General features: G+C 37.7%; 1 protein-coding gene across 3 annotated transcripts in view; it reads left to right on the forward strand.

Moving 5' to 3' along the window:
• The window catches only part of PCMT1 (protein-L-isoaspartate (D-aspartate) O-methyltransferase), a 35,766-nt gene extending 21,995 nt beyond the window's left edge, over positions 1 to 13,771 (forward strand). Inside the window, exons 6-8 of one of the 3 annotated variants that reach the window (XM_057364452.1) lie at positions 1,813 to 1,898; positions 3,366 to 3,535; positions 11,552 to 13,771. In XM_057364452.1, coding sequence (XP_057220435.1) covers positions 1,813 to 1,898; positions 3,366 to 3,535; positions 11,552 to 11,564 — 269 coding nt within the window. In that variant the 3' untranslated portion in view covers positions 11,565 to 13,771. Of the gene's footprint in view, positions 1 to 1,812; positions 1,899 to 3,365; positions 3,583 to 11,551 lie in introns of all 3 variants that reach the window. The other 2 variants (XM_057364450.1, XM_057364451.1) reach the window with 2 other exon arrangements.
• Positions 13,772 to 14,096: the final 325 nt, after the last annotated feature.

Genomic DNA, 14,096 nt, shown 5'->3' on the forward strand with positions numbered 1-14,096 from the left:
TTGAAGAGCCACTTGATATAGTAACACATCATTGCTACTTCTAAGCTACTAAGTGCTACTAAGATTTATAAGTATAATTTATATACTTGGCTGCGCTGACGTTGTTGTTCCCGTAGAACCCACTTTGGCAATTAAAGGGATTACTCTCTGGAAAATACTCCTAATTTTCATTACTGATGTTCTCTGTTGCCAGCTGATTTAGTGGAAATGGTGATCAATAGGAATGAGTTCTTTTGAAGGACTGGTAGTTCTTGCTTGGCAGCCTTTGCTTATKGCCCTTGGTTGGAGTTTGTGCTGGTCAGAATTGATGATATGAGGATTTATGTCGCTGACCTTCTCAGCTACTCTTAAAGAGCATGGGTCTAGAAGGTCCTTACCAGGGTCATCTTTTAGGACCACATAGGGAAGATGACAAACACTCCAGTTTTAATTGTTTCAAGGACCTGTCCAGGTCTTCCTGTACAGTGTTAGATACCTAAGGGTGTTCTTGCAATCCAGATGGCCCTCCTTATGACAGAGGTCAAAATGAAACCTACTGTGGTGACCATGTATTTTTCCTGCCTCTTGAGTTATTGGAAGGCAAAAAGTTGACAGATTTTCAGCCTCTGACTGGGGCATAGAACTTGTTTTGACTGTTTTGGTTTTAATTAACCTGTGATACTGCTGATTGCACAGAAGTCAAAGCTCAGCCTGAAGATGGGAAACCCCAAACTACTTGTGCTGAGCAGAGGACTATTCCCCTTTTCCTCCATGTTTTTTTTCTTCTTGACTCATTATTGGGACTTCTGCTATCACAGAGTATGAATTCATGGATGGTTCAGCCTCATAGATTATGTTTGTTCTAAATAACTTCAAAGAGAGCCTGCCTAACTTGCTCTGAATTTGCTGTTGGTTTCCTTTAAATACTGTGGATGCCATATTCTTTCTTCACCTATGTTCATTATCTCCTTTCAAAACTTAACTCAGGGTCCATTTTAGTTTGTCACATTTCATCGGCTTAAGAAACCCAAAGTGTTACTCTTACCTTTTGCATAACTGGGTTGGTACAAGACATCTTTGATGGGTGCTTCTCCATGAGTTTCCCATCAAAACTGAAACTTTAATTACTCGTAGCATCTTCCAAGCAGCCACGTGGAGCTTTAGCCATAGGTCTGACCTGGCTCTCTGTATTAGTCCAGTGATTGTCTGCAGGAAGAAGAATGAGGCCCATCTGCTGGCAAATGTGGGGTGTGCAGAGGTTTCTGCAGTATTGCATTCATGTATGGCTGTAAGTGTGAGCTTTTATTCCAACTGGTAGTGTAGTTGTAGACATACAGTCCATGGGAACACTTCCTTTGTCTTTTCTTACCTTTACAGTCTTCTGATCTGTGCTTCTGAGGTTTAATGCTTTGGACTTAAACTTTGCATTAAATTTAGGAATGGTGTAAATGAAGACAAGGCAAAGTAAAGTGTATGTTCTAAGAGGGTAAATGAGGGGGGAAATTCACCTGCATTGGAATTGGTAGGGAACATAAGTATTTTAGTGTCTTTTCTCCAAACACTTTCATCATAAATCCATGATGATGGATTTCTAATTTCAGGTGCTTCAATAATATTTAATGTCTTTTATAAGCATGCATGTGCATATATGAGGGTGCTTTGTTGCATTTATTTTACAAATGTGTTTATTTTTTTAAACTGACTTCATCATGCTATAACTGTGCAGCAAAACCTTAGTTGGAATCTGAGTATAGCTTTTACATATAGATATGGGAAATCAGTTGTTTTCTCCACTCCTTTTGAAAATTATTTTTAAAAAGTGTTTTCTTGCAGTGGGAGATGGACGAATGGGATATGCAGAGGAAGCTCCCTATGACGCGATTCATGTTGGAGCGGCAGCCCCAGTTGTGCCCCAAGCAGTAAGCCTTTATGTTTTGTGTGTGTGTTTCTGTAATATCCTAGCTGTAGAGAATGCTTTGCWTACATCTATATGTAAAATACTTGGTAGATTGCACTGCTGGGAGTATCAGTGGGCAGTGTGGTATTACTGTATGGTGTGGGGGTTTTGTCTCTGTTATAATTGGGCTTCCTGTTGTTTTGATAAAGCTGTATGTTCTAATAACTCTGCTCTAAATAAACATGTTTTAAAATTACATGTGTGCAACCCTCTGTTACAGTAAACTGGAGCATTTTATTTAATAACATAATTCAATTTTGTCAGACACTGAGTTACAAAATTTAAGTGTGTTTCCTGATTTCCAAAGCACTGAGCCTGTTGAAAATAAAATACTCAGCTGGAAATACAAACAGTGCTGTCCGTTTGTAGCTTTCAGAATGGATACAGGGCAATTCTTGCTAGAGAAGATGAAGAGTAACTAGGAGCTTTAGAGTGTGCATTTTTGCAGATAAGATTTTCTTTTCTCTTCCATTTATCAGGCACATGTAGTACATAGCATGATTTTGATATGCTAGCTGCCATTTAAGGTTTTTACATCTTTATGAGTGATGAAAGACTGGAGCTTGAGGTGCTATAGACAGACTGGACCTTTCCAGACAAGGACCAGTCGGSGGGAGGGGGGAGTTTTGCTTTGCTTTTTTTTGAAGTTGGTTATGTTTTTTAGGGAGGTTTATTTGTTTCGGGTATTTTTTGTGTGGGTACAGGAGAATGTTCCCAATGAAGTGCTGACAATTGACAATTTAAATGTAATGGAAAGCTTATTAGTGAATGAAACAGTTCTTAATTATAACTTTTTCATTCCGTTTTTTTTCATGACATCTGGGAAGTATGGAATTTTCCTTGAGACCACTGTGATTAGCTGCCTTTAACTATGAAAAAAAAATTCCAAGCATTTCTCACATACTGTTTACCTGTCACTTATCTTACTCATATTCATATATTTTAGACTAGTTTCATAAAAGGCTGTTCCATTCACAAAATGAAAGAGGAGTTGTTGGGTAGTGAGTATGTTGTAGACAAAATTATTCCAGGAAGAGAAATTTAAAAAAGTCACCAATCTCAAATCTTAATCTTAGGGCATAAGGGGACATCAGTTACCCCCAAAATTTTTGATGATGGGCCTGTACTGATGCACAATAACTACTGAACAGTTAAAACAACAGTTTAAAAAGATTGAACCTGCTGCAAAAATAATTTGTGATTTATATGTTTCCCCCACATATATAGAAAATAAAACTGTAACCAACTCAGTTAATGAAATTATTTTATTGTAATACCAGTTGTTGTACCATGTTGCTGTGATACTCTCATTTTCAGTGCATAAAAGTAGATAGACACATAATGGCAAAGCTGTTAATATACTGTAACAAACAACGTCCAGCTTCTCTGAAGTGGCTGGTTACATTCTAATTTCTGTGTTGTGTTCTAGCTTATAGACCAGTTAAAACCTGGCGGAAGATTGATATTACCAGTTGGCCCTGCTGGGGGAAACCAGATGCTCGAACAGTATGACAAACTAGAAGATGGCAGTGTCAAAATGAAGCCTCTGATGGGAGTGATATATGTGCCTTTAACAGATAAAGAGAAGCAGTGGTCCAGGTGGAAGTGATTTTCTGTTCCACTTACTTCTTCCACACACATGCAAGGTGAAAGGGTGTGAATTTTAAGCAGATAGACTGCAAGGCCTGCCTTTGCTGCTGTCATTGCTTTCTGCTCCTCCATACCATGAAAAGTGACTCAGTCTGCATTACTACATCACCCAAAGGAGGTTATGCTAAGTTTGAGTTAAATTAAAAGCAGAAGAAAAATATTGCATGGGTTGCACTTTGTCTTTTTTTGGACATATTTTCTTTAGTCTTTGGTGTGTTGAAGATTCTTATTTGTTGTTTTAAACACAGTATTTTTTAAGGCTAAACTTTTMATGAACTTTTTATAACTATTTTGCCCAATAATTAGGGTGAAGTGTAAAATTTTACTTAATAAATACTGTTTTGTCCTGTAARTTAGTGGTAATTGGGTGTTCATTTTTTATTTTTCTGAAACACTACAAATTAAGAAAAATCTTTGTAAAATCCTTTGGGGAAAATGTAGATGATCTTGCAAGCACTTTTCCTTTAGCCCCCAAGTAGCAAAAAAATGGAGAAGATAAATCTGTCTTCCCAAACTATAAATGTAGTTGAGTAGTGTTCAGAAAATTTTCTCAGACACATTAGTAGRAGTCTGTCATCTGTCTCTGATGGGGCAGTATTTGTGTTTGCCAACACAGCAAACTCTAAAGGCCTTTCTAGAGGTAGTAAACCTTGCAGTTAGCTGAATTGAGCAGCCAGTAACATGGACTAAATGCAGCTGTCAGCMTAAGCCATGCTAGACATTAGTATGTGAATGAACAAAGCACTAGTGCTGTTTTGCTTCCTGACAGAAAGTGCTTGTGAGTGTATTATCGGCATAATGAAGTGCAGAGATGTGCATTGAGCTCTGAAAACAACTCTTGAGCTTTATGACCTAAATTTGGATTTTTGGCTTATTTCCCTTGATATTCTGGAGTGCAGCTCGTGATTTGAATAYGTGAATACTTAGCCTAACCTATCAAAACATTGATAAAAAGTACAAATAAAGCAGTTTGCATACTGCTGCTTACTGAAACCTTATTTCAGTGTTTCGTGGATTACTATATAGCCACCATGTACAATTTACACTTAAAATKATTTCAGTGAGTTACTGCTTAGTTCAAAGCTTGTGAAGCATGGTTGTTATTCAAATGGTTTTTTATTTGTTATGCAAATGAATACTTTGGCCTCAATTACTGCCAGTATTCCTTCAGTGTGGTAGTCAGGGGTTTCCTGCCTCTTGTAAGGCTTTGGAAGCTTTCCTTTGTGGTTGGTTTCCTCCTCTGGCAAATGTTTTATTTAAGTTTGGAGTTAGCAAGCTTGCTTTGCTTGCTCTGAAAAAGAGAAGTAGTTTTCTTAAGCCTTCCTTCTCTTGGGGAGGTTTTGTAGGTTTTTCTGCATTCCCACCTGATCTCACTATRGTAGCAATTGGTTTTCTTTGGTAGMAGCCATGTGTGTTCAGTAAACGCACCARGAAGGGTTTCTCAAATGACAGTGTTTATTCTTTGTTACTAGTGAAGATGGGGCACTGTGTTAAGGACTAGAATTCTGAGGTTTTTGCATTCTTCTGTGCAGTTTGGTATTTCATTTTGTCTGCTAGCTCAGGAAGAGCTAATAGATTAWCTTAGGGCCTTCTTCAGTCATGAATACTGTGGGGTTATTTTCCCCAGAAATTCATACCAGTTTCTGTGCTTTTCTGAAACGCTTCTTGATTTTATTTATTTATTTTTAATTTAAGAATTTTCATTGGTGTTACCAGAAAATATAAGTGCTTAGTTCAAAGGGTTACCTTGATCTACAGTGGCATCGAGGATGTGTTTTGCTGTGTACATTAAATTTTGGTTCAGACTTGGAACTCTTTGTTAAAGAAAATCTCAGAAGTCCACTTCGTATAATGTTTGGTATTTCTTCAATCGTCCGCTTTGTGATCTGAAGAAAATTCCCATTCCATTTTCTAGAATAACTGTATATGCACCACTGACCTTACAGGAAGTCACATCTTCCTTTTTTTTTGTTTTTCCTTGGTGACTATGAAGTACATGGTCAGCCAGCTGCTGCTAACAAATTCCTAATTATGAGAGCATTTTTTATCTATGCTGACATCAAAGATGTAGGAGGTGTTTTTTCTGCACTTCCTGGATTTCAGTTTATCTTTGCTAAATTGTTCAAGATCTGTGAGTAGATCTCCTCTGAAAGAGCATCTTTAAGTGTTTCTGTAATAAAAATCCRTAGTGTATGGGAGACTAGTTGTAAATCTCAAATTCATTAAACGGTCATCATTGTAAGAGTAGCTCAATTCTGTGTGTTTAATTTTGTCATTCTTTTAGTTTACATTATATGATTTCATTCCTAATGCAAGTAACTCTTATCACATTAAGAATTGGTGTCGCTTCACAGAATACAATTGATAGGCCAGCAGCATTTTTCTGGGCTAGCAGATCTTCCAATTGGCAAGAAAGAAGCAGTTTAAATTTTTTTTTTCATACAAAACAATGCAATGTGCCGGAGATCCAGCAGTCAATGCCCACTTATGTGATTATACTGGTAAGGATATCCTTTCACATAAGACTTACCAATTGGTTTGGGTTTTTTTATTGAAAAGTGGGATGGAGAGAACGCCTCTTGTGTTGCACAGTTGAGAACATGGCTTGAWAGCTGCCCTATTGGCAGATCTTGTATGAATTATCATCTCCCTGGTTTTATTTTTGTAGGTAGTAAATTCACTTACTACTGACATGGAAAGACAATTTTAAAAGTCACAGAATCACAGTATTATTTAGGCTAGAAAAYACCTTTAAGGTCATTGAGTCTGACTGTTAACCCAGCACTACCAAGTCCACCACTAAACCATGTCCCTAAAGGCCACTTCTACACATGTTTTAAATACCTCCAGGGGATATCTTGTCCTGCTGGCTGCACTGTTGCTGATACAGAGGCATAAGAAAATAATAATGTAAATAACACTTAGCAATGATTCTCTTGCATTTTGGATTTGATTTGGATTTGATTTGGATTTGATTTCCAGACAGGCAGCTGTTTAAAAACATGAACAACTACTTTTACCCTACATATTGTGTTAGTAGAAATTACTTATAAATGTCATGCTAAATTCATATTTGCTGATTAAATACAAAGTTATAATCAAACTATGATCTCTCTGAGCAAAAACTTCAGTGGCTGAACTGGGGTTGTTGCTACATCCCACTTATCTGCACATAAAACAGCATTAACACCCTTTTGGAAAATGTATTTATTAGAAAATATTTTTATATGTTTCTGCTTAGAAACTTACTCACCTTCATGAGCTACTGGACCAATTTAATTTAAAATTAGCAGGTATTGTTTGAATGGAATTCCTCAGGYCATKCAGAATAATGATTRTGGTTAAAGTCTTTATTTTACTTCRGCAAAAAGAATCTCTGCACAAAATATTTGAGGTTAAAGAATTATGTCTTATTGTGGTGGTTTGACCCTGACTGAATGCCAGGTGCTCACCAAAGCTGATCCCTCCACARCTGGACAGAGGAGAGAGGATAMAATGGAAGGCTGATGAGTTAAAGACTCTCGTGAGTTAAGGGAGAGAWCACTCACCAGTTACCACCATGGCTAAAACAGATTTGACTTGGGGATATTAATTGAAATTATTGCCTAGCAAAATCAAAGCAGGATAATGAGAAGTAAAACCTTAAAACATCTTTCCTTCATCTCTTCTCCCTCACTCCCAGCTCTACCTCCTGSCCCCCAGCAGTGCAAGGAGGCAAGGAATGGGGTTTGCAGTCCATTAATCACACGTTCTTCCTGCTGCTGCTTGGGGAAAGGAGTCTTTCCCCTGCTCCACTGTGGGGTCTCTCCCACAGGATACAGTTCTCCACAAACTTTTCCAACATGAGCTACAGTTCTTCATGCTGTGCTCCAATATGGATCATGGTTTGTGGGGTGCAGTCCTTCAGGAACAGCCTGCTCCAAGCATAGGTCCCCACAGGCGTGACAAGTCCTATGACAAAAACTGTTCCAGTGTGGACTCGTCTCCATGACTCTGCAGGACCCTGCCACAGGCCACTCATGGGGTCACAGCCTCCTCTGATCCATCCACCTCCCCCACGGGCTGCTGGTTTATCCCTGCATCCCTGTGGACCTCTGTGGGCACAGCTGCCACTCCAAGGTCTGCACCACAGACTGCAGGRGAATCTCAGCTTCAATGCCTGCAGCACCTCCTCCCCTCCTCCCCTGACCTGGGTGTCTGCAGGGTTGTTCCTCTCACATGTTCTCACCCTGCTTTCCTTTGCACAATAACTTTTTTCCTTCTTAAATCTGTTATTACAGAGGTGTTACTTCCATTCCTGATTGGCTCAGTGTTGGCCAGTGGAGGGTCCATCTGGGAGCCAGCTGGTGTTGGCTCTCTGGAACACGGAGGAAGCTCCTTGCAGCTTCTCATGGAAGCCACCCTTCTACCTCCTCACTACCAAAACCTTGCCAGGCAAGCCCAAGACAGCCATGCAAAAATGCATGTGCTATATCTGATACAGCAGATTACAGAAAAAATTCCTTTTCTTTGTAATTTCAACTTACTCTCCTCTTGATTTTATGATTGATCATAGCAAATAACAAATATTTTATAATAGCACCTTTCTAGATTTAAATGCTACAAGTCTAAATAATGTGTCTTTAAAGTTATAAAGGGAGAAATATAGAAATAATTGGCTGATTAAACACTGAGTAGATCCTGTATTTCTAATTCATAAAAGGCTAYATTCTGAAGATCAGTTTCAGTAATTAGAGCATGTTTTTCATAGATGMATGATGTACTGCAAAGGGAAAGTCTGCCTAATGATAAGAAAATTGAAGTGCATCTAAAAGAGTGAAATATAGACTTCAGATAGATTTTTAAATGTTTGTTCAAATATTTAATTTGAATGCCTTCCACTAAAGAGGTGGTGAGGGATCTCAAAGCTGCATGACTTACTTGTACCCCAAAACTGTTGTTGATGAGAATAGTGATTCTTTTTTTTTTATTTCATGACAAACTCTGCTATTTATCTGAAATGCTACCTGTTAGATTTTTTTCTGAGAGTGCTTCTTAGTTTGTTGTTGGATATTCATAATGGGAAGTGTAGAATATTCATGTATATGTTTTCCATACTACAAGGCCAAAATTTTTCAAACCTTCTTCATTTTTTTTTTCTAGAATAGTAATTTTGAGCTAATGACTTCTGAAATTTGCYTTAACTTGAGCTGACAAAGTTGTTTTGATGCCTCAGTTGACAGAYAAGTGATTCTCTTGCTAGAATTCCAAAGGCCTGAGAAGGACTACTGTAAAACTAAAACCCTAAGTAGATATATTACTTGCTAAGCAGAATCTGGTAAGCAGATTGGAAGGAGTGCATAAATGCAGATGGAGAGAAATTACACGAGTTGTGTAAGAATCACAGCAAATGGCTGCWGCCAGAAAGAATACAAATTAATAGATCTTTTCCATAGCTCTAGAGGACAACAGGTTAGTTTTAACAAGGAAAGAGCAGTTATCTTTTGAGTCTTCTTTTAAACTTAGTAGCTGGATAGATCTTCTTGTACCACTGGGAGGAGAGGCCTGTATCCTGATTCTTACCTGAATTAGCTTAATTAATTCTTAGCTGAAACCTGGTGAATGTCATAGCTCAGCAGCTTCCAATCCATACAGGATTAACTCAGCTCAGCTGATGCTGGTTTGCAATATGTATTTATGTTTGTAAGGTATTCTACATTAGGGAGAAAGYTGAGAATTTTACCTATCGGTGGTCTGAGAATATTCTAGGACTTTCTAATACATACCATCCAATAATGCACATAGAAGTTCAACTTCCATAGAAGATAAATGCTTTCTAATTTWAACACGTGTGTCATGGATTGGTTTGGGCTGTCATGCTGTTAGATTAATGAATAGTGAAGAGCAAGTGAAAAATCTCTTGAGGARAGCTGATCCCCTTAATACAGTAAATGTTCTAAAAAAAATTATGAAAACCCTTATTTTGTAAGTCACATATAGGATGTAATGATCGGGAATATGTTAAAGCAATGAAAAATACCAACAATTAAGTTATTGCCATGTYGATATAATCTTGTAAATGATGTATTTACAGAATAATTATATATTTTAAGTAGAAATACCATTAAAAAAAAAAAACCTACATTAAATGCATTAGCAGCATTGTGCAAAAACCTTGCTAACATCTGTGGCTGGGTAAAATTAATAGAGAATGTTTCTTAGGCTTACAGTTTCTTGAGGATCTAGCTTGGGTTWGAAGGATTAAGAATTGCTTGTCACAGTAAAAGACGAGGATTTTATAAAGCTGTGAGAGTATATGGTAGGAATCAGGATAAAAATCACACCCACCAATAGGCATATGAGACTAAGCCAGCAAAGCAGYAGTCTTTACTTGCATACACATTTTGAAGTTGTAAAAATTAACTGATGATGCAGCTCGTGGAAGCGTTAGGGATGAATGAAGCACTTGTCCTGAATTCACTGGCACTCATTTTAAACTGTGTATCAGATGTTCATTTATTTTTATCTGTTTTAAAGTAAGCAAATGCCCATTTCTGTGAGATAGGCAAATATGGAGAGTTTCCAAACCTTTAGCTGTAAACAGATTTTTCTTTATCCCTGCCAAGATGTGTTCTTCCCCCTCGTGCTTTTTTCTGCTGTCTGTAATTACTGCAGTGCTCTAAAGCTGTGTGATTAGTACCTTACTATTAGGAGGCAGTGCAAAGTGCAAAGAATGCAAATATTTATCATCACAAATCACAAGGTTTGCATCCTGACTGCAWTAGATAGAAAACTAGTCATTTAAGCACTAGTTTCTACAGCCTTTTCAGCTGCTTTTAAAATGTTTTGCATGCTGTCATTCCATGCTGTATGATTCCTGAAGGATAATAATGTCTTTGTAACTTGAAGGTTTTGTATGTGTGCATGTAGAACTATATTTTTGTGGGTTAGTTTGCATGATAGCTGGAAACACTGCTGTGTATTGAGCCAGCAATCACATTAGTGAGGTTTTTTCTGGTTCAGACACTCTTTGGCTAAYGAAGCTGATGCACCTAGTAAAAGAAAAGTTGCAGTAAACTCATGAATTTATAGATTCCTTGTGCAAAAAAAAAAAAAAAAAGGCAAGGCACTTCTCTTTGAATTTTCTGATGTTCACAGTGGCACAGTGCACAGCTTTCAGATTTGATTGACATTTTGCATAAAAAATAATGTTTTAGAAATACTTAAATCACTACTATGTGATAACCTTATGATTGCAAACGTAGGTTCTATGGGTTTCTTGTTTCAATGTGTTTTAAATGTTCTACAGGAAAAGCCCCTTCATTTTCTAGATTCCTTATAGTGATTTAGAAAAACTTCTTGATGCATCCTTTGTCTTAACTAGATGCACACAAAGACACACAAACAGACACAGACGCACACACTGCYCTGCCCCCAACCTTTCCATAACTACTCCTGATCTATTGTAGCTCCTTCAGGAGCTAATCGAGCTCCTCTGAGAAATAAATTAACTAAGTGGTACAAATTGCATGACAGGGATGTGGGATTGTGTTCCCAGCTTTCTTGAGAGACTGCAGCTGAAGCTAAACTTGCCTTTTTGGCAGCTACAGAGGATGGKTTTTGCCAATACTCTGTCTAGTAAGTTGGCTCAGTTGCTTGCCAGCGTGGAGCCAGCAGAATTCGGATAACAGGTAGCTGTGTAACTCACTGTGCAGTGTGTGGGGTTTCCTTAAARCTATTGATCAATTGACTGTAAAATAGAGGGACCCATACTTGACAATAAGTCACATAGTAGTATGAGATGGTACAGGTGATATGGGATTGCTGTTGCCTTTGGTGTTTGTTTTTTTTTCTTACATGCTTGAAGAGATTTCTGAAGTTTTGCTGATGTGCATGAGCACTTAAATGTAGCCTTCAATATCACAGCTTTTCAAATTGATTTCCAAGGGGAGAAGAAAYATAACTGCATGTGTTTTCTTTCTACAGGGATGAATTGTAAAAGCTACATCATCTTGACCCAAACATAGTGTTACAGTGGACTGCTCATCTCCAGTTCTAAAAGCTTTTTGAAAACCAACAGCATTGCAGCTTGTTTTGGACTTCGTTATACTGTTGTTATCAGCATGGAAAAGCGTGGTGTTTGTTTTATTTTTCTAGATGCTCAAGGCAAATCTGATAAAGAAATGGTGGAAAGTTTTATGTGGGCACTGTTTTATTTAACATGCCTTTATTTCACTTTCATCTGTTCAAAGTGAATTTCTGCAGAACTGCAGATAAAGACCTATAGCTTGTGAACTCTGATTTTGATGGGGGAACTTGAACACTCACTTCTCTCGGCTCCTGTGTCCCTTGGTAAAACTGCTTTTGTGCACCTTACAACACTACGTAGGTAATACCAGGTTTTCCGTGTTCCAATGTCTGCTAGATGCTACTAAAAGGAGATGAACTTCCTTTCTAAGCTTTTGACATGGTGTCATAGACTAGCATGTAGTAGATACAATCAGCTGCTTTTTTACCTTAAAACCAGGCATTTGTATATATTAAATTTCAAGACATCAGAGGTGGGTGGCCACTCTTATCAAACACTGCTGTTCAAGTTGGACATAACAGACATGATTTTCCCTTTTCTTCTAAAATTAATTAATGGATCCTGAAATTCTGTTTTGGTTTATAGCTCAGTGCTGGTGTGATATGCATCGATCTAACTCCATAAAGTTAAAGTGAGGTGTGTTCCAATCATTGAACAGTTTATGCAATGCTGCTTTGCCAAATAAAGTTAAAAGCAGAAGGGGGGATGTGCTTGGTTAGAAGATTAGGATGGGTATGTAGTCTGAGATATGGATTGCTAGGTTCTTTCTAAAAAGACCAAAATCCCATTTGGTTCAAAAAGAAAGTTGCATTTGGCAAAGCTGTTTGCTGTATTAACATTCTTATTTTTATAACTGTGGGCACCCAGGAAAAAATCTGGCTTTTTGAATGAATTTAAAATTGCTGTAAAAGGAAAACATCATAAATGCAGAAAGAATTTTGGATTCTAAGTACAGATAGAAGCACTTGTTCCATTTTCATATGGAAGAATAGTTGGAAGGCTATAAACCCTTTTTTATGCCCTAAGTTTTCTAGTTTGGCACTGTAAAATGTCAACAGAAAATTGTGAAGCAGTACAGTAAGATGGGCTGCTCTGAGAAAGGGGGGGAAGTGTGTCTTTGGTCATCTTGCTCAGATTTGAGCAACCAGGAATTAAAGCAAACAGCACATTATTTTTTTTCTAATGGTAGGAAGGTTTATAAAATAAAACAACTCATAGTCATCACTGCAAAAGAAAAAAACYCAAAACAACTGTTTATGGTGGAAGAACTATAATTTTGTGATGGGATTAATCCCTGGAAGCATAAGGGTTAAAATTCAAAGGCCTCTGAATATGGAAAAGGAACATTTWAAAAACCATTTTTATTCTTCTGTAAAAGATATTATATAACTTAATTTATTTAGATGTTTGGAAGTTAATGTACCACCTCCTGATCCGAATGCAGCCTGGGAGCACATGCACAAGATTAATCTTATAAAGAAATTAATATAGTGTGTATTCTAGAAAATACAATCCAGAGAAATCCACTTGCGTCTGACAAATTTGTACTAACCACAATCAACTGTGACTCTAGTTCTTGGTGTTGAAGTGAAATATCTTAACTGATGCATGCTAACGTTCAACCTTTTGGTCGCTGTATCTTTCAGTTTGAGTTCAGCTTTATTTACATCTTCTCACTAATTTAATCAGTTAAATGAAAGATATGAGCTCAACTGTATCCAAATTCCTGTCTCTGGACACAGTGTAATAAGCTAGCCTGACTTGGAAGTGGTGTTAAAGCTGAGACCCTACGACAACTTCCTGGGGAAGAGCCACTTCAGGAGGTGTAAAGCTCCAGGGACCAAGGCTGGTGGGAGTCGTGCACCCATTCCACTGAAAGGGTTGATGATAGCCAAGGTACTCACACAGAAAGGAGTATCCAGGAGTAGCATTTAGGAGCTGGAAAATGGAAACTCCTCCATGATGGAGCAATGGTTCTGAAATAAAAACTTGGAGACAAGGACACGTTGAAATGCAGAAGACTTGAAGAGCTTGAATAAATGCTGTGTGAACTGTCTGAATTGCTACTTTGCCAAATAAAACAAATTGAGAGGAAACTGTATCWAGGTGTCTGTCTGATTTTGTGGCTGATTTTGTTTTCTTCAACCTTCAACAGCATTTCACATATCCAAAAAGACACCAAGTATGCATAAAAGTAGTGGTTTGCTAACTGACCAGARCTATGTGTCCATTTCAGCCAATTGATGTATTGCAGCAGTTACAAAGCCTGGTAATACTCCCTGAAATATAAATTGAGGGTTTTTTTTTTTTTGTTTGGAATTTCTCTTAGTTCAGATCTGTGTGTTTTGGTGAACAGGGTCTGTACACAGTTCTGTCTGCTATCCACAGTTGAATCCAGCTGCCTTGGAGAGTGTGATTTACCAATTGCAAGGATTAAAGTTT

Source organism: Malurus melanocephalus, unplaced genomic scaffold (genome assembly GCF_030028575.1).
Source record: "Malurus melanocephalus ecotype Western Australia unplaced genomic scaffold, MMel_1.1 scaffold_38, whole genome shotgun sequence".
In the NCBI taxonomy this organism is placed as follows: domain Eukaryota; kingdom Metazoa; phylum Chordata; class Aves; order Passeriformes; family Maluridae; genus Malurus; species Malurus melanocephalus.